At 44.1% G+C, this 18,884-nt stretch overlaps 1 protein-coding gene across 1 annotated transcript in view; it reads left to right on the top strand.

Moving 5' to 3' along the window:
- LMX1A (LIM homeobox transcription factor 1 alpha) overlaps nt 1-18,884 on the top strand; it is a 126,439-nt gene that overhangs the window by 93,222 nt on the left and 14,333 nt on the right. Inside the window, exon 2 of the mRNA XM_032806177.2 lies at nt 2,622-2,854. Coding sequence (XP_032662068.2) covers nt 2,680-2,854 — 175 coding nt within the window. The 5' untranslated portion in view covers nt 2,622-2,679. The remainder of the gene's footprint in view (nt 1-2,621; nt 2,855-18,884) is intronic.

Below are 18,884 nucleotides of genomic sequence, written 5' to 3'. Positions count from 1 at the left end.
GGCTTTATGAATGGGGGAATTGACTCCAGTAATATTAACCAGGGATACACATCCACCACAAAGGGAAGTACACACCATTCACATTAATAGAGGTTTCACCCCCATACTCATGGGGAACTGACCCCAATAATGTTAATAGGAGATGGAACCTATTCTTCTCAGTGTGAGTTTCCAATAGGGAGAGTCAAGTGTCCCTGTTGAACAGGTAATATTCCCTCCTAGTGCTAACAAGACTTATTCCCTCTCTTGAAAGGGGAAAAATTCCATTTGAGTTAGTTAATAATCTCTTGCTCTTATGACTAACACCTATTACTTAATAACCCCTAGCACTTTTTCATCTACAGATTTCAAAGCACTTTACTTAAGAGGCCAGTTTCATTAGCTCCTTTTTACAGACAGGAAAACTGAGGCACAGAGCAGGGGCACAACTTGTGCAAGGTCACCCAGCAGGTCAGTAGCAGGGTCAGGTCTTCTGAGTTCCAGTCCATTGTGCTATCCACTAGGCAAAAATAAATATGGAGTACATTTCATGCTACATTACAGGATCGTGGTCATTAAAGATGGGTAAAACAACCTATTGTAGCCTCAAATGCATCATCCTACAAGGGCTAAACATAGGATATGCGGCTGGTGTAAATTTGTTAAAGCTCCTTTGAAGTCAGTTTACAGGCTGTGCTGTATTGAAACATCTATGTCCAAATCAGGGGGACAATACAGTCTGCAATATATTACACGTTCTGAATTCAAAGACAAAATTTTAGCCATAATTATTATTAGAGATAAATGAAATTTTTCAAAATAAAAAGTTTAGTCAAAAATGGTCTTTTTTTATCAATTGACAATTTTTGTGACACATTTTCACTTTGATTCAAATTTTTTTTCCTTATTTGATGAAACTGGAATTGAAAATTTTAGGCCCTGATCCTGCAAACACTTCTGCAGGTGCTTAAATTTCCTAGCAGGTGAGGCCCCATAGGAATTAGTGAACCTGCTCAGGAAGTAAAGTTGAGCACGCGGGAAATAGTTGAAGAATTGGGGCCCAGGTCTGTGGTTTTTCTTTTCTTTTTTTCCTTTTGCTTCTCTGTGACTTTGGCAAAAGTGTTCAATTTTTTGTAAGTGTCAGAACTGCAAAAGTAAAAATGACATGAAAAAAAGTGGGAAAAAGAGAAATATTGATGACATTTTAGTGCATTCAGTAGAAAAAAAATTAAAAAGGGGGAAATACGATATAAAAAAAACCCAATTCTGAAACACAATTTTTTTGACAAAAAATTGAACATTTTCCAAAACAATGAAAAATAATTCTGTTTTTAAATTTGCCAAACGAAAATGGCTTTTAAACTGTTATTTGCAGTGTTGTAGCCATGTTAGTCTCATGATATGAGAGAGACAAGATGAGAGAGAGATCTTTTACTGGACCAGCTTACACAGGTGGAATAGACAATCTTTTGAGCTCTGCAGAGCTCTGCATTCCTTCTGGGTAGACATAGGATACCTTTTGGACCTAATACAAGGCATAGATGCTTATGATGTGGTCGGGAGTTGTGTTTACCTTTAACTCAGGATAAAAAAGTATGTTTCCATTTAGCTTTTATCAATTAAATAAACAAAACCTTCGTGTCTTAAAATTTGGGAAATACGTAATTAAGGAAATTTCAGATTATTTCATTTCAGTATCCAGAAATATTTTTCAGCGCTTCTAGCTTTTATTTTGTGTATCTTAGTACTTGTTTTACTACTTAATGAACCACAGTCCACTACTGACCTTAACTCTGACTTTATTCTTGTTAATATCTTGAGTATAAATAAACCAAACACTTCTATTACTTCTGATAATTAGTAAGACGGACTTTGCTACACTGTATTACCCACAGAGATTAGAAATGTATTGCAGTTTAATTATGGTATGTACTTTTCCCCCAAGCACTTTAGGTAATTGAAAGTTGTGAATTACTTCATTTACATAATTCTTGACTCCACAATTTTCTTATTTGTCCGAAATAAGCACAGTAAAATGGAGTGATAGGCCCATGGATACTACAGGTTGCATCATGCAATGCTCCACCTTGAACTGATGGTGTTATGTTCACGGCGCACCCGCAGAAAAGTTAAGATTATTTGATGTTTCTAATTTGCTGGAAGATTGCAGTGTAACTCTACTTTATTTCTCAATGGTCAGAGTGATGACACACGAAAATCCAAAACCAGGGAGAGACAAAGCAGGCTGCTCTGTAAAACAGGGACACAACTCACCCCGCCATGTTCTAGGCTGGCTCCTTCCAGCCTGACTCTGCCTCTCTGAGCCCTGGATCTCATGCTTCACCAAAGAGTCATCTAGGCTGCAAGCGGGACCAGGAAACACCCCCAACTCTTAAAGTGATAGCTTGCAATTACAACACAGTCCTCAATAGACCACAGAGGGAAGGTGGAGCATTGGGCACTGGGATTTGCAGTGCAGGCTCAACAAGCCACTGCTCTATATTAAAGATGAGGACAGGTCTGTTTAATGTAGATTTGGCATGTCCCTCCCATCAGGGCAAGGTGGCAACCAGCAGAAGGGGTCATGGTGCCCCCAAGTTGGCAGCCCCGCTGGAACATGTTCCTTCTCTCTCTCCTGCCAGGCTGTTTGCTGTGAAGTGCGGTGGCTGCTTTGAAGGCATTGCACCCAGCGAGTTCATCATGCGGGCCCAGAAGAGCGTCTACCACCTGAGCTGCTTCTGCTGCTGCGTCTGCGAGAGGCAGCTGCAGAAGGGCGATGAGTTCGTGCTTAAGGAAGGCCAGCTGCTGTGTAAGAGCGACTATGAGAAGGAGAGGGAGCTGCTCAGCCTGGTGAGCCCGGCTTTGTCGGATTCCGGTAAGGGGGAACCCGGAGCAGAGAGGAGCTTGTGGCCTGTGCTGTGGGGAGTGAGTCCAGGCCCCCGCAGAAACATGCCTGACTAGTGTTATTGATTTGTATGACCTTAGCGCATAGGAGCCCCAGTTGTGGCCGAGAACAAAAAGACGGCCCCGGCCCTAGAGAGCTTATGAGAGATGGACCCCAGCTGGGACATATACATCCAAACTGAGAACCACTCCAAGCTGTAGGGGTGGGTATGTAACCCATGATAACAATGTGGCTGCTTTTCCCACTCAAGTCATGTAATGAGACTCCTTCTTGGCTCCTGTGTGATGACTGAACCCATACCTCAGCCTCTAAAAGCTCCAACTTCTATGTCTGGCATCCAATAACATTAACTTGTAGGGAGGAGCAGGCTTTTAAATCTCTAGGTGTGGCAGGGTCTGTCTCCCTCTAGCCACTAGAGGGAGACAGAGATAATCATGGGAGCCCTAGTCGTGGGCCAGGATCCCATTGTGCTAGGTGCTGTACAAACACCAAACCAAACAGCAATCCCTACCCTGAACAAACTAAGCACAAGCCAAGAGACAACCAATGGAGACCGACAGAGGTGGGAGCACTAGAAAGTGAGATCACTCCGGTCCGAATGATTGGCCGTGGGCTCTGCACACCCACAGCTGAATCGTTATTAAGATTTCTGTAGGCCTCATGGCAGAGAGGAGTTTTAATGAGGGATCCGAAGGAGAATAATGTGTTAGTTTTGTGGCTGTTCTCAGGGCGCTTCTCCAAGCATGAGGAAGAGCAGGGAAGAAAGTACCAAGGTGCAAGTTTAAAGATATAAGTGGGTGATGGAGGCTGGCGTCATGAGCCAATTGGAGGTGGGAGTCAACATTTCACTACTGGATGAGACGGAGGGTGGAGAAAGCCCATGGAGGATCTTGAAAGTGCAGACAAGTAGCTTATGTTTGATACAATCGAGATCTGGGGCTGGACTGTCACTTCCCAATCTGCCTGAGGCAGAGATGGCATGTAGCTGCACTGCCCCAGGAATAGACCTGGGAAGGAATTGTGAGTCTGGTTTCCCTCTTGCTCCAGGGGGAAGGTGATCTGCTGCAGATATATACTCCAGCCAGTGTGTCAGAGGGGTGGACAAAGATTTGATTGTGGGGCAGCCCATTCCCTGCCCCTATCTACCTACTCCTCCACCTGCAAGGAAGAGGAAGAGTTGCTCCATGGAGACTCCTGCAGTAATCCATGATGCAGCCTGACTCCTCTCTGCGCTGTCGTGAAAGCAGGTCACACTCCTTCCGTTGATGGACTTTTCATTGATAGGTTTTTACACCATCCCACCAGCTCTGACTGTATTTTACAAGGGTTATGCAGAATTATGGACATGCAGAAGGTTTGTGGGACTTGAAATGTTAAAATGATGGACAGATGCCTTCCCTATGCAGTGACAATAATTCTTAGCAGCTTACCTTGGTAGATCTCTTTACAAAAGCGAGTTAAGTTATTATAATGAATACGTATTATTGTGCAGACAAGGTGGGGGAGGTAATAGCTTGTTACTGAACCAACTTCTGTTGGTGAAAGAGACAAGCTTTCAAGCTTAAGAACTTCAACTGATTCCAGGCCTTATTATGCTGAGTGCTGTACAAATACGTAGTGCAAATGCCCATAGAGCTGTGCAACAAACTGATTTTTTGATTCAGTGGTGGATCTGAAAAATAAATTTAAAAAAATCTGTTTCAGATTGACCTGAAATGAAATTTTTTTGAATTTTTCAGTGAAAAGAAAGTTTTTTAAAAAAATTCATTTCAGGTCTAACTAAATGTTTCAGTTCAACACGAACCAAAATGTTTTGTTTAGTTTCTGAGGGTTTTAACTCTTTTTATGAAATAAAATGGAAGTAAATTCAAAATGAAAAGTCATTTGAATAGAAAAATCAAAACATTTTGTCTTGAAAATGTTGAAACAAAATATTTTGATTCTTTTGGAGTTCTCTTCCTTGTTTGGCCAAAGCAATTTGTTTTCCATGAACGAAAGAACAGCATATTGGGTCAGACCAATGGTCTGTCTAGCCCAGTATCCTGTCTTCCAACAGTGGCCAATGCCAGATGCTTCAGAGGGAATGGACAGAACAGGGCAATTACCGAGAGATCCACCCCTGTCATCCAGTCCCAGTTTCTGCAAGTCAGAGGATTAGGACACCCAGAGCATAGGGTTGCATCCCTGATCATCTTGGCTAATAACCATTGATGGCTGTATCCTCCAGGAACTTACCTAATTTTCGTTTAATCTAGTTATAGTTTTGGCCTTCACAGCATCCCCTGACAATGAGTTCCACAGGCTGACTGTGTGTTCTCATAGACTTTAGGTGAGAAGAGACCATCATGATCATGTAGTCTGACCTCTTGCCCATTGCAGGCCACAGAACTTCACTCAAACCAATATTGTTGTGTTAAGTAGTTCTTTCTTATGTTTGTTTTAAACCTGCTGCCTATTAATTTCATTGGGGGATCCCTGGTTCTTGTTACGTGAAGGAGTAAATAACACTTCCTTATTCATTTCTCCACATCATTCATGATTTTATAGAGCTCTATCATATCCCCCCTTAGTTGTCTCTTTTCCAAGCTGAAAAGTCCAAGTCTTTTTAGTCTCTCCTCATACGGATGCTGTTCCATGCCCTTCATCATTTTTGTTGCCCTTCTCTGTATCTTTTTCAGTTCTAATGGGGTGACCAGAACTGCACACAGTATTCAAGGTGTGGACGTACCATGGCTTTATATAGGGGCAGAATGATATTTTCTGTTTTATAATCTACCTCTTTCCTAATGGTTCTTAATAGTCGGTTAATTTTTTGACTGCTGCTGCACATTGAGCAGATATTATTTTTAGAGAACTACTCACAGTGACTCCAAAATCTGTCTTGAGTGATAACAGTGAATTTAGATCCCATCATTTTGTATGTATAGCTGGGATTATGTTTTCCAATGTGAATTACTTTGCATTTATCAACATTGATTTTCATCTGCCATTTTGTTGCCCAGTCATCCCGTTTTTGTGAGATCCCTTTGTAACTCTGCACAGTCAATTTTGGATGTAACTATCTGGAATAATTTTGTATCATCTGCAAATTTTGCCATCTCACTGTTTCCCCCTTTTTCCAGATCATTTAGGAATATGTTGAAGAGCACTGGTCCCAGTACAGACCCCTGGGGGACACCACTATTTACCTCTCGCCATTCTGAAAACTGACCATTTGTTCCTACCCTTTTGTTTCTTCTCTATTAACCACTGATTCATGATTTCCTTTTATCCCATAACTGCTTACTTTGCGTAAGTGTCTTTAGTGAGGGATCTTGTGAAAGGTTTTCTGAAAGTCCAAGTACACTATATGTAATGGATACCCTTGTCTGCATATTTGTTTGACCACCTCAAAAAATTCTAACAGATTGGTGAGGCATGATTTCCCTTTACAAAAGCCACATTGACTCTTCCCCAACAAATCCTGTTTATTTATGTATCTTGTATTCTGTTCTTTACCATCCTTTCAACCAGTTTACCTGGTACTGAAGTTAGGCTGACTGGCCTGTATTTGCCAGGATCACTTCTGGGGCCTTTTAAAAAAATTGATATCACATTAGCTATCTGCCAGTCATCTGGCACAGTGTCTGATTTAAGTGATAGGTTACATACCACAGTTAGTAGTTCTGCATGAACTTGTGAAATATTTTGATCAAACTGACTATATACTTAGTTTGGGTGGGTGTGGAGTCTAGTTTGAAAAGCCAGTCTCTGCCACAAAGATCTTCTAATCTAAAAGTAAGTTTTAATATTAGGCAGCGTGACCTAGTGGATAGAGCAATGGATTGGGAGACCTGGGTTCTAGTCCCAGCTCTGCCACTGGTGTGCTGGGTCACTTTGGGTGAGTCACTTCCCCTTTCTGTGCCTCAGTCTTCCCATCTGTAAAATGGGGACTAAGGATAGTAACCTCCTTTGTAAAGTGCTTTGAGATCTGGGGATTAGAAAAGCTAGGTATTTTTATCTTTATTTCCATTTTTACAGAGGGGAAACTGCAGCACAGAGATGTGACATACCTTGTTCAAGGCCATTTGGTGACTCAGGAACAGAACTGGGACTAGACTGCAAGTCTCCCAAATTCCCTGCCTATTCTCTAGCCTCTGAACCACGATAAATAGCCTGACTCCAAAACTGAGCCTGACATACCCCGGATTTGGTGACCTTGTGGGCGTACAGCCAAAGGAGCTGTTTGATAGGATGTCTGGAAAGGGCTGAGGGTGTGATTCCCCAAATGACGAAGGGCTGGGAAGGAGTTTCGGTAAGTGCGTGGCTGGCTGAGTTCCCGCTGAAATGGTGACTTTAATGCTGCTGGAATTTGATTGTGCTATTAATGATGTGTTAGGGTGCCAGAGCCTTGGATCGGCCTTTTTCATTATTTTACATATAAATCTTTAACATTTCCTTTAAAAAAAAAACAAAAACCCACAAGCCCGAAATAAGAACAGTCCCGCAGCAAAGGCTAGAAAAAGAAAATGAACTTTAAACAGAAATATTTCAGTTAGACGGTGTCTCTAAAGACAGGCTGCAGTCCCTAAAGACACTGTCTAAGAGCAGGGGCAGACAGGCACATGCCCTTTCCCCGTGTCTTGCAATTGCATCTGATTTTCCAAAATATTGTTTGCTTCCTTTTTGAAACATTTTGTCAGACGATAAGGTCCTAAACACCTGGAGGCCGGAGCCCTGTGAAAGGAACAGCCGGCAGTCATTTGTAGCAAGTCTTTGTTGCTGTAATAACAGCTAGCTCTTCTGTAGCAGATCTCAAGGTGCTTTCCAAAAGGGGTCAGCATCATTTCACTAGTGGGGAAACTGAGGCACCGAGCAGTGACATGACTGGTCCGAGGATACCCAGCAGGCCAGTCGCAGAGCTGGGAATAAAACACAGCTCTCCTAGTCTAGTGCTCTGTTCACTAGGTCACACTGCCTCCCCTAAGCCATTTGGAAAACAAATAGTTATCATTATCCTCTGACTGGGAATGTCCCTTTCCAGTACAGGTGTGATGAAGATGGACTGGGACCTTTCTCTGCACTTGGAATGGAGGTGGAAAATCATTGCAGATGTTGTAGTGAGTGTTGAGTGCCTTGCTGATTTCGCTGTTGTGGGGATTGTATATTTTGGTGCAGCGGTTATGGTGAGTGTGTATCCAGAGAATGAGTGAGATCCCTTATAGCCAGTGAATCTCCTGGAGAGAGAAGCTGATATTCTACAGATTTGGATGGCCTGTATTGGAGGGCTTCCATGCCATGTGATATTGAGTCAATTAGCGTCACGAATGATGAACGCCAGCAGTCGAGGGTGCAGTTGCAAGTATTGTTGCTAGAAAGTCAAGTAGATGATTGTCCAATATTGGAATGTATGTATTGGGAACATGGTGCTGTGAGAGTGCTGAATCAGACCTTGGAAAGTCAACTGGCAAAAAATCCCTCTTTCCTGCACTTTTAACTTACTGGAGATAAATATCTATATTTATCGAGGAACAAGCGAGCCAATTCAGATAAAATAAGAACCAACAGGAAGCCTCACCCCAAAAGTGAACCAGATCTGATTTGTGAGGGTTTTTGGTTTTTTTCTTTGCGGTTTGAAAGTTTGGCTAACTTTTTCCCAGGTATTCTCAACAACCTCGGCTTTGCTTACAGTACTTCTAGCTCAACCAAAAGGAGTGGCAGAAACCTCAGGGGAAAATAAAGTCTCTTCCTATGAAAACTCCAGCCAGATTCTGGAGACCCAGGAGATCTGGAGGGTTGGGACAAACTTCAGAACAGAATCCAAATTTTTGAACCTTTCCCCAAAGCAGACTCAATGCCTAAATTTTAGTGGCAGTCCACCATTGCCGCTTGTGACGTGACTGCTTTGTAGTTTAGTCCAGGATGTTCATCTCTTTGCTCCTACCATCCGATGGGTTCAGTAGCGGATCTCACTGAATGCGTGTGACACGATGACTTTGATTTGTGATGCTGTCTGGCAACCCAACATCTCAATGCGCCTTTTTTGAGGTGGAGTGAAAGGGAAATGAGAGATACGCTGCCCTCTTCTGGAGAGGGGTGGCTTTGCACTCGTCATGGCTGAGCAGTTGCATGAACCAGTGGACTGCTGCCATGCCCTGTGGAAAGGAGACCGAGCTATAAGCCCCAAAGCAGAGCAGTGCTCCAGGAAGGTGGGGTAATACCATGTCATCTGTGAAGAGGACGAGGCTGTGCTTCCGCAGGCAGAACCACAGTATAAGCAGAGCTCCAGTGCGGCCTTTCATGAAGGAGTCACCCATGCGGTCTGGCCAACCACCTCCATGCTCCTTTAACCTCTTGCCATGGCTTCTGAGTCCCCTAACTCTTCTCAGGCTGCTGGCCTCATTTCCAGAAGGGCTGAGCAGCCATAAATCCCAGTCAAGGCAATGGGAGCTACAGGCATGAAACCAGAGAGTGCCCCCCTGCGAGGTTGTGACTCTCCTTTGCATGGTTTCCTGTCTCTCGAACTCACTTCGGGTGGAGTGAGACCCTGAGACCTTGAACCTGTCACCACAGCCAGCTTTCCCCCAGTGCCAGGTGAACCCACTGAGATCTCCAGTGGAGCTTGGTCCCTGACTTTCCCTGTGCTGGAAGGAGCTGTGAAATTAAGAGCTGTGTATCCAGCCAGTGTCTGCCTTCCCAAAGGCCCTCCAGAAATGTAAGAGACTGGGAGGGAGGGACACAAACCGAAGGCCATTTTGTGAGAAAATGCAGATGAAAAGCAAGGCTGTGGAAGCCATATGTTCTCTTTAATCTCTCAAACCCTTGCTTCAATTACTGCCTCCCCTGAGCTCCAGTGGCCAAGCCTAAGTAAACAAGCCCTTCTGAAAGAAGACCCTGGTTTCCAATTAAAAGTGTACTAACATTTCTCCTCTCCCTAATTCCCTCCAACCAAAGAATTTTTTCATCTCCGCGCACGAAATTGAGTAGCCCTGGATTGCCTCCCCACACCACCCGGCTCCCTTCCCCATTGAGCTGTGGGGTCACCCAGAGGTCACCACAGACAATATAAATGGCCCCCAGCCCTTTCCCATGTGACGTCAGGAGGAGCCTTAAAGATTAATTAATTCCTACCTCGTTCACGGAAGGCTTTAAAGGCAGAGTTAATTAAAAGTATTACCACACTAAATCCGACTCAACTTTTTTTCCCACTCAGATGGATTCTTGGAGCAGGTGTTTGGGGAGTTTGATCCCCTTTTCGTCACTTGCAGAGTAGAGCGCAGAGATCTGTTTGTTTTCAGTGGTTTTTTTTTTTAATGTCTTGAAAGCTGTAGCGGCTCCAGTATCATCCACTGAGCTGCACTTGTCATACACTAACAGCAAAATGTCCTGCTGCACTCTAAAATCATGTGGTTAAAAATAGTAGCCAGATGCTAGCTGGGAAATAGCGTCAGGGCAGTAGAACACCTACAGGCATCGCCATAAGATACTCTCAAACACTCAGCCTTCCTTTAGTGAGATCGAGAGTTTTATTGCCATCACCTCTGCAGTGGGATATAAATGAAGACAACACGGTCACTTGTCCTGAGCAGAAAAATCTCAGGTTCCTGATTCTTAAGTCTCCAGCAATGGGCTGAAGCCACCAAGTTCAGATCTGGGGGTTTCTTTTAGGTCGTATATAATTATTGATAAATTACACAGTGTTAGGCAAATATGAATAGGTTCTGAATAGAAATGGGCCTGACCCCTTTAGCTTTGGGAAAGTTCAGATCCAGCAGCAGTTTCTTTTGCAGAAGCTGACATAACGCTTAGTGGAATATAGCTGTTTATAAAGGCATCGCTTTACCTGCTACTGAAATGCAGCCATGTCTGGTGTGGAACACCCCTCACAGGTGTCTAACGGCACAGTATTGCTGCACAGTGGTTTAGAATGGGCATAAGAATGTCATGTGCAGTTGGAACTGCAGGCGGAAAAATGTAATTACTCACACTGGAATGTAAGCAGAACACTGGCATTAATGCAGCATTACACATACACAAAGTGGCAAAGAACCAATAAGTGGCTAACTCTGCAGTTACATATTGCATCTGAAACCCAGTGAGCAAACCCTCTTCCTTCATTTCCCAGTAGCCTGCAAGGAGAGTGGGTTTCTTTCTTGGAGAGGGAGGGAGAGAAAACCCCTGCAGCAGCAGCCAGAGATTGGTGGGAATTAGTGTGACCGGTCTGCCCCCTGAACCTAAGCTGCCTGTGGGGTGGGAAAGGAAAGCAGCTGCATGCTGCTAATAAAGTGTGTTGTTCCGTGTCTGCGGTGCCTATTAGCCACACCAGGTGTGTGTGGTCAAGGAAGAGTGGGACTGGAAGCATGCAGAACGGCAGGGGTGCCAGAGGGAGCCAGTTAAGTACAGTGGTTAGGCAGCTACGCTGTGACGGCTGCTTACCACTCCAATCATAGTCTAGTTACCTCGTGCTCCTCCCATCTACCTGTCCTATCCTGCTGCTGGCTCTTGCACATAGGCACTATCTTTTTGTCATCTGTAGAGCCCTGATCCTGGACTCAGGCGTCTAGGCCCAGCTGTAATAATAACAGCGATGATGATGATATGCCAGCCGCAAAATCTCTTGAGCAGTACTGTGCCACTCCTCTCCTGCTGACTAATGTGGTCCTTGGATGAATAAATAAGGTGATATCGAGTAGGAGACAGGAGGTTTGTTAACGCTGTGTGATACTGACCTTCTTTGTAATGCACTTGGAGACCACTGATGAAAAATGCTATGTAAGAGTGAGGGATTAGTTAGTTAGTTATTTGCACTGGTTCATTTGCTGCTGGATACGATGCCCACAATTCAAGAAGGATGCTGATAAATTGGAGAGGGCTCAGAGAAGAGCCACGAGAATGATGGCAGGATTAGAAAACCTGTCTTAGGCTCAATCTATTCATAGTAACAAAGTGAAGGTTAAAGTGTGATTTGATCACCGTCTATCAGTATTTACACGAGGAACAGGGATTTGATAATAAGGGGCTCTTCGGTCTAGCAGAGTAAGATATAATAAGTTCCAAAGGCTAGAAATTGAAGCCAGGCAAATTGCAACTGGAAATAAGGAGAAATTTTTGACCGAGAGGGTCGTTAACTCTTGGAACAACTTACCAAGAGCCGTGGTGGATTCATCATTACTGGACATTTTACAATCAGGATCGGCTGTTTTTTTCCTAAAAGATCTGCTCTTCTTCAACCATAGCTATTGGACTGGAAGCAGGAATTAATTCAGGCAAGTCCTATGACCCATGTGATGATGCAGAAAGTCAGGCTACATGATCGCACTGGTCCCTGCTGATCTTAAAATCTATGCTGTATCTCACTGAAGCCTTAATGATCATTATCAGTTGTATTGTGGTAGCCCTTCGCAACCCCCGCCTCAGCGTGAAATGTGCTTTCAGCCCAACACCCAACAGTAGAATAGAGCTTCTCCTCATTTCAGTTTCCTAGGATCCATTCTTGGCTGTCCAGCAGCTGCTGCAGACATCAGGAGAGGAAGAGCTCAACACACAAACATTGTATTATTATTTATTTATTGCTATTCCAGTAGGGCCTACTGGTCCCAATGGAGGTCAGAGCCTGCACTGTACAGACATACAGCAAGAGCCAGTCCCTACCCCCAAAGAGCTGGTAATCTAAATAGCCACAACAGAAACAGAGCGGAAAAATGAACCATTAACTCCACTTTGCAGATGAGGAAAAAAAGGATCAAGTGACTTACCCAAGGTGACATATGGTGTCTGTGGCAGAGCTGGGACGTCAACTCAAATCTGCTAAATTGCAGTCTAATGCTCTAAACACAGCACCATCCTTCCTCCCTTTGCCAGGAACAACTTTTGCCTATTTTGCGGATACACTTTTTTTAAGTCTGTCTGATGTCGAAGTTACATTTTTCTAGCACAATCGACAGGTCATGAATGGGTGTGAGATCCTCACTGACTTTCTAGAATTTGTGATTCAACTTATTGTCCACTGATAGAGAAACTCCCTGGTCCCGCATGAATGTATCTTCTGTGGACTGCTGCTGCCTGGAGTAATTCCCAGTTTCTTAGACTGCCTTACTTAGTAAGGCATATGCAGTGTTGCTGTAGTCATGTTGGTTCCAGGACATTAGAGAGACAAGGTGGAGGAGGTAATATCTTTTACTGGACCAACTTCTGTTGGTGAGAGAGAGACAAGCTTCTTCAGGTCTTGGAATAGTGCAAATACCAGGTGGAACAGATTGTTTAGCATAAGTAGTTAACACACATTTCAAAAAACCTTGCAAGGTGAAGTAAGGTTTGACTGTTACTTATAATTAATTGAAAGTGGAACAGAAATATGTCTGAAAATCTGGGCATTTCAATGTGGCCCATTCTATTTCAGAGCCCTGCTTAACCCCCCTGATTCTTACTGTGGAAATGGGCCAGAGAGATCACAGCCAAATGCCTGCTTTAAATTACAGCTTGTCAGGTGTGGAGCACAGTTGGGGTTTCCCCAGACCACACCCATGTCTGTCAAAGACCACACTCACCTTTTTTGGCTTCAGTGCAGACCTCCTAGAACTGCTTTTCAGCTTGCATTGCACTGATGCAGCATCAGTCTCAGCTCCCCATGAGCAGGGTCACCACCTTGAGGGCACATGGAAACATAGAGGCTGGAAGGCTCTTCCCAGGCCCTCCCCAGATCCTCTAAGGTTGGCCTTAATTACTAACATTTTGCTTATCCCTACAGTGAAGCCCCTTCCACGCCTGCCCACACTGTGTGTATCATGTTGTTAAAACAAGCCGCTTAGCTTCATTATAGGTGTAATTACCATAAACACTTCCCCAATGGATCCTAGAGGAGCTTTGCTGGAAAGGTTATAATTGATTTACAGCACATTAGAGAGGAGTTTGTACACAGTACAATGGTCATTTTACAAGTGCTTTCATGGTGCTCCTCTGAGGATTAATAACTGAGGTTACCAATATAGTATTTAAGTCATAAATAAGGTCTCTTAATTATGCAGCGCAATAAAGTGTTCATTGCATAGCATCTTCTGTGCAAGCTGTGTCCCAAAATGCCACACTGAGTTAAGCATCACAAAGCAGCGTGGGACACAAGCTAGAGAGAACAATTGTGGGGAAGCACTGAGGGGTGAAGAAATTAAAGCAGTTTGGGCTAATAACTGAGGAATTAAAAAATGAAAAAGGAAGTTTTGTTATAGAAAATTACAGTGGAGGTATTAAAAATCACTAATTAATGGTTTAATTTTTTTAAAAACATGCCCACGTCATGGATTACTATTATTTTAATCAAGATAACTTCAACCTTGGAATAAAAACGGTTTGAAACAATTTTACAGTGCTTAGTGATTTTCAAAAAAATTTCACATCCCTACCTCTGTGGCTTCTGGTTCAACCATATGGAAGCAGAACAGAAACGCTGGTGGTTACCTTCCTGCTGCAGTCTCTGCTAATTTGCAGTGCAGACACCACTTAAACTGGTGGGTGAGCACTGTGGATTTGTTCCCAAGTAAACGAGCAATAATAAAATCCAGGAGGTGTCAGTGAGTGGGTCACAGGAGACTACCATTCTGTACCTCGCTCTGCCACTGACCTACTTTGTGGCCCTGGGCAAGTCACAGCCCCTCTCTCTTTTCTTCCTCAACCTTTTTCTGCCTTGTCTCTCACTATGTGTCTGTACCACACCCAGCAGAAAGGAGCCCAGGTCTCGGTTGGGGCCTCTTGGTGCTACCATAAAATAAATAATCCTAAAATGACTTTTGGGCCTGATCCTGCTATCTGATGAGTGCGCACTACGGGATACCAGGTGCTCTCAACTCTCACTGAAGTATTTCAAGTCCACAGATTCACAGATTCCAAGGCAGAAGGGACTGTTGTGATTATCTAGTCTGACCCCCTGTATAACACAGGCCAGAGAACTCAACCCAAAATAATTCTGGGAACTGATCTGTTAGAAAAACATCCAATCTTGATTTTAAAATGATCAGTGATGGAGAATCCACCACAGCCTTTGGTAAGTTGTTCCAGTGGTTAATTACTCTCACTGTTAACAACATTTATATCATATTTCCAGTCTGAATTTGGCCCACTTCAGTTTCCAGTTATTGGATCATGTTAGAGCTTCCTCTGCTAGACTGATGAGCCCATTATTAAATATTTGTTCCCCACGTAGGTACTTATAGATGGTGATGGAGTCACCCCTTAACCTTCACTTTGTTAAGCTAAATAGATTGAATTTCTTGAGTGTATGTCTACACTGCACTGTAAGCCCAGAGTTAGAGGGACTCAAGTCAGCTGACCCAGGTTAGAGCATCTACACTGATTGTTAACCCTAGGTTAAGAATTTTCAAACCTGGGGCTCTGGCATCCACACTGCAGCATGAAGACCCGAGTCAAACCAACCATACCGCAGACTCCCTACCACTCTCTTGAAATGGCAGCTCTAGGCCTTTGACTGTGGTGCATCATGGGAAAGCTTTATTGTGCACCCAGCATGTTACAGGAAGTTTTAACAGCCTGCCAACCTTGCCAGCCGAGCAACGTGGAGAAGGCTTCTTTTCAAGTTCTCTTGCTTGCACTTTCACTTCTGTGTCAGGAAATGGGCAGAGCTTCCATGAGGCATTGGTGGGCATTTAGGCTGTGTTTTCTGACCCACCAAAGGCATCTGACAGAGCTAAATATGGAGGAGGATGAGATGTATCCAGGCATGGCAGACTCGCACTCGCTAATGCTGCTCATGACACTCAATATAGCCGCTGATATCCCCTACGTAGGCTGGTGGGATCCCATCATCATGAGGACCTGCGATGACCAGCAGTGGGCCAGAACTTTTGCATGAAGAAAGCTACATTTCTGGAGCTTTGTGGGCAGCTTGCCCCGACCGTCTGGCATAAAGACATATACATGAGGGCACCCTTCCCAGTCCAGAAGAGGGTTGTTGTAACCATCTGGAAGCTGGTTACACTAGACTGCTACAGGTCCGTTGCCAACCCAGTTTGGTGTTGGAAAGTTAATTTGCGAATAAATCAGTGGTGGAAATCACAGGCAATCAGGTGTGTGGGTTACCCTAAGGCAGTGGGCATTAAAGATATTCCTAAGGTAATTGCTGACTTTCAGAGTATGGGGTTTCCTATCTGCGCTGAAGCCATTGGTGGGACTCATGCCCATAATATGCCCTCCACAATGGTACTACCCCACTGTTCTGCCGACCCTTGTGAATCACAGAGGGAGATTTAGTAATGCCAATGTAGGCTGCATTGGGAAAGTTCTTCACTGATCAGGAGTCTACGTTCATGGACAGGTTGGGACACTATTTCCACCACATGACATTGTCATCAGTGGTGCTACTGTCCTCACCATTGTTCCAGGGGACCCTGCATTCCCCCTTTTGCCTTGGCATATGACACCATACCCTAATTGCAAAGGCCCTGGCAAAAGATGGTTTAACTATGCTCTCGGCAGGTGAAGAATGGTGGTTGAATGTGCTTTGGGCAGTTTGAAAACCCATTGGAGGCAGCTACAGACCCATTTGGAGACCAGTGTCATCAATGCTGTCCCCCTCACCGTGGCTTGCTGTGCTCCTCCCAATCTTTGTGAAGCCAGAGCCATTTCCCCCTGAAAGGACCTGTGTGGGCAAGGGGCCACTGAGCCGATACACACAGCCAGAAAGTGCAGCTACCACAGCTGGAGCTGGCCATGCCCAGGCAACAGAAGTCAGGGATGCTGTGTGCTCCCTTCTATGTTACAGATGTGTATGGACCAATGGAAGAGGGAGACTAGTACCTCTATGGATGTGCCTTTGGGGGGGACGGGATGGGTTTAATTGATTTTGGGGGGGCTCAGTGCTGCAGGGGTGCTGGTTACCATGCAACATATTTGCGAATGACATGACAATGCGAATGAAGTGGGCGGGGGCATGATTCACAATATGGATTCGTATAAGGGAGTGATTGAAGCGTGGCGTGCTTAATGGAACCAGATAGAGGCTTAGGGTCTGCTTACTAATTCCTCATTGTCCCTCATCATGTGTTCACCTTTATTTCACATTGGATTGTATCATGAGATGCAGGGACAGCAATAAACTTCCTTGATGGCATAAAAAGCTTTAGTTATAAACATGTATTAAAACCGTACAACATTCACCCATTGCCAGGCAGGCAACACCATAACACCAGTGACAACAGGATCTTTCTAAAAGAACAACAACAAATGAGCATGAAGTGCAAACCATGAAATCATGTACAAGACAGAAACTCCCTATCATGCCATGTCCCCTGGCCCCGCTGTTCTCCTTTCCCTTCCTTCCCTCTTTTCGCACACTTAACACTGGGGAAAGGGGGTGGAAGCATTTCCAGGAGAAGGGAGTTCAAGACTAAGGCCTGCATGGGGCTAAGTTGCCCTGCCCGGCTGCTCATGGGACTGATTGCATGGGTCACCCAACCAGGGAGTTTTCCGAGCTGTTTCTGGAATGAGGATATGTTGCTGGGGACTCAGGCTGTGGTGTGAGAGAGGCAGCAGGAGCCACTATAGATATGAGCTGCTCAGACAGTTCTCTCTGCTGACCAATGTCCACCTCCCTCAGCTGCTGTTCCTGTTCGAAGAATTGGGAAGCAAGTGCCTGCTCCCGCACTGAAACCCTGTTCTCGCTCTGTGCAGCCAGCCGGAGTCTTTCCGCTTGCCTCTCGCCATGTCTTTTCCCTAGCCACAAGTCTTTGGAACTGGACCTGCTTGTTGGCCCTGCCCGGAACTTCAACTGTGAGTTCATCACAGAAACGCTTCCTCTTGGAACGGTCCATGGAGGTATGTTGGCCCAGGCTTCTGCTGCAGTGTGGGAAAGCTGTGAAGGTGTTGCAGCCAGTAGACGTCGAGGGGCTTGGAACAGGACAAGACCCAGTGGGTTGTTGTCGCCAATAGCTCAGTGCAGGAGCACAGAAAAAATTCTTGTGGAATTTCAAGGACAGAAAATGTTACTTTTCCAAACTGAACCTCAGTATATTTTGAAAGGGATACTTCAGTCTGGAGTATCTCCCTGGACACAGCCTGTGCGGCAGTGAAATAAGTGCAGAGACCAGGGTAAGTTAAACATTCTAAGCTTTCTGCCGGTCTTCAGGAACTTCCCATGTTCCAAGACTTACTGAAAATGAACATGAACAGTCCAGAGAGCTCTTCAGACAGCTCTTTTAAAACTCTTGGATGCGAATCTTTCAGACTTGCTGATTTAAAAATGCGGATTTGATAGTGGAGTAGACAAAGTCAGCACCTTGTAGTAAGCACGCAGGCCTGTATTTTGTATAGTGTCTCTCTTTTAAGCTGTATTCCAGAATTCTGTACTTGCTTAGAAAATTCCATTATGGAATTGAATAATGGGGGGTGGGGAGGTGGATAATGAGTTTTTCAGTTCACTGGCAATGCTGGAAAAAAGAAGGTTTGGAGTTGAACTGGAAATGAAATAGTTAGAAATTTTTGACAAACAATAAAGTTAAAAAGAAACAAAAAATCTTCATTTCAGTTAGAACAAAATGATTAGTCTCAAGAAAATGGAATCATTTTTGCTTCTTTCTAATAAAACAAAAGGAAATTTTGAAATGAAGAGTCATTTTGAACCAAAAAGTAAAACATTTAATTTAGGAAAAGTCAAAATGAAATGTTTTGATTTTTAATTTTTTTTGTAGTATTTTTGACCCAAGCAATTCAGCAAAATGAGCCCAGTTTGGTGAAACTTTTTGATGTGGCTGAATCTGAATTTTTTTTTAACAAGAAAAAAATTTTTTTGGTTGAAAAATCTCAGCCAGGTCTACTGCATAATAAATGAATATTGACGTCTGTTGATGTGAAATTGACATTTATTAACCCAAGAGGTAAATATTGACTAATATGACCAGCATGGGAAAGAAGGTCTAGGTAGTCTTAGGTCATTTGTACCATTAGTTGGGTGGCAGGAGATAAGAGCCCAGAGTGGATGGATCAGTGAACTGTCTGGCACGCTAGGAGGTTGGCTGCT

This window comes from Chelonoidis abingdonii, chromosome 7 (genome assembly GCF_003597395.2).
Source record: "Chelonoidis abingdonii isolate Lonesome George chromosome 7, CheloAbing_2.0, whole genome shotgun sequence".
Classification (NCBI taxonomy): Eukaryota; Metazoa; Chordata; order Testudines; family Testudinidae; genus Chelonoidis; species Chelonoidis abingdonii.
This window is presented reverse-complemented; position numbering and strand designations above follow the sequence as displayed.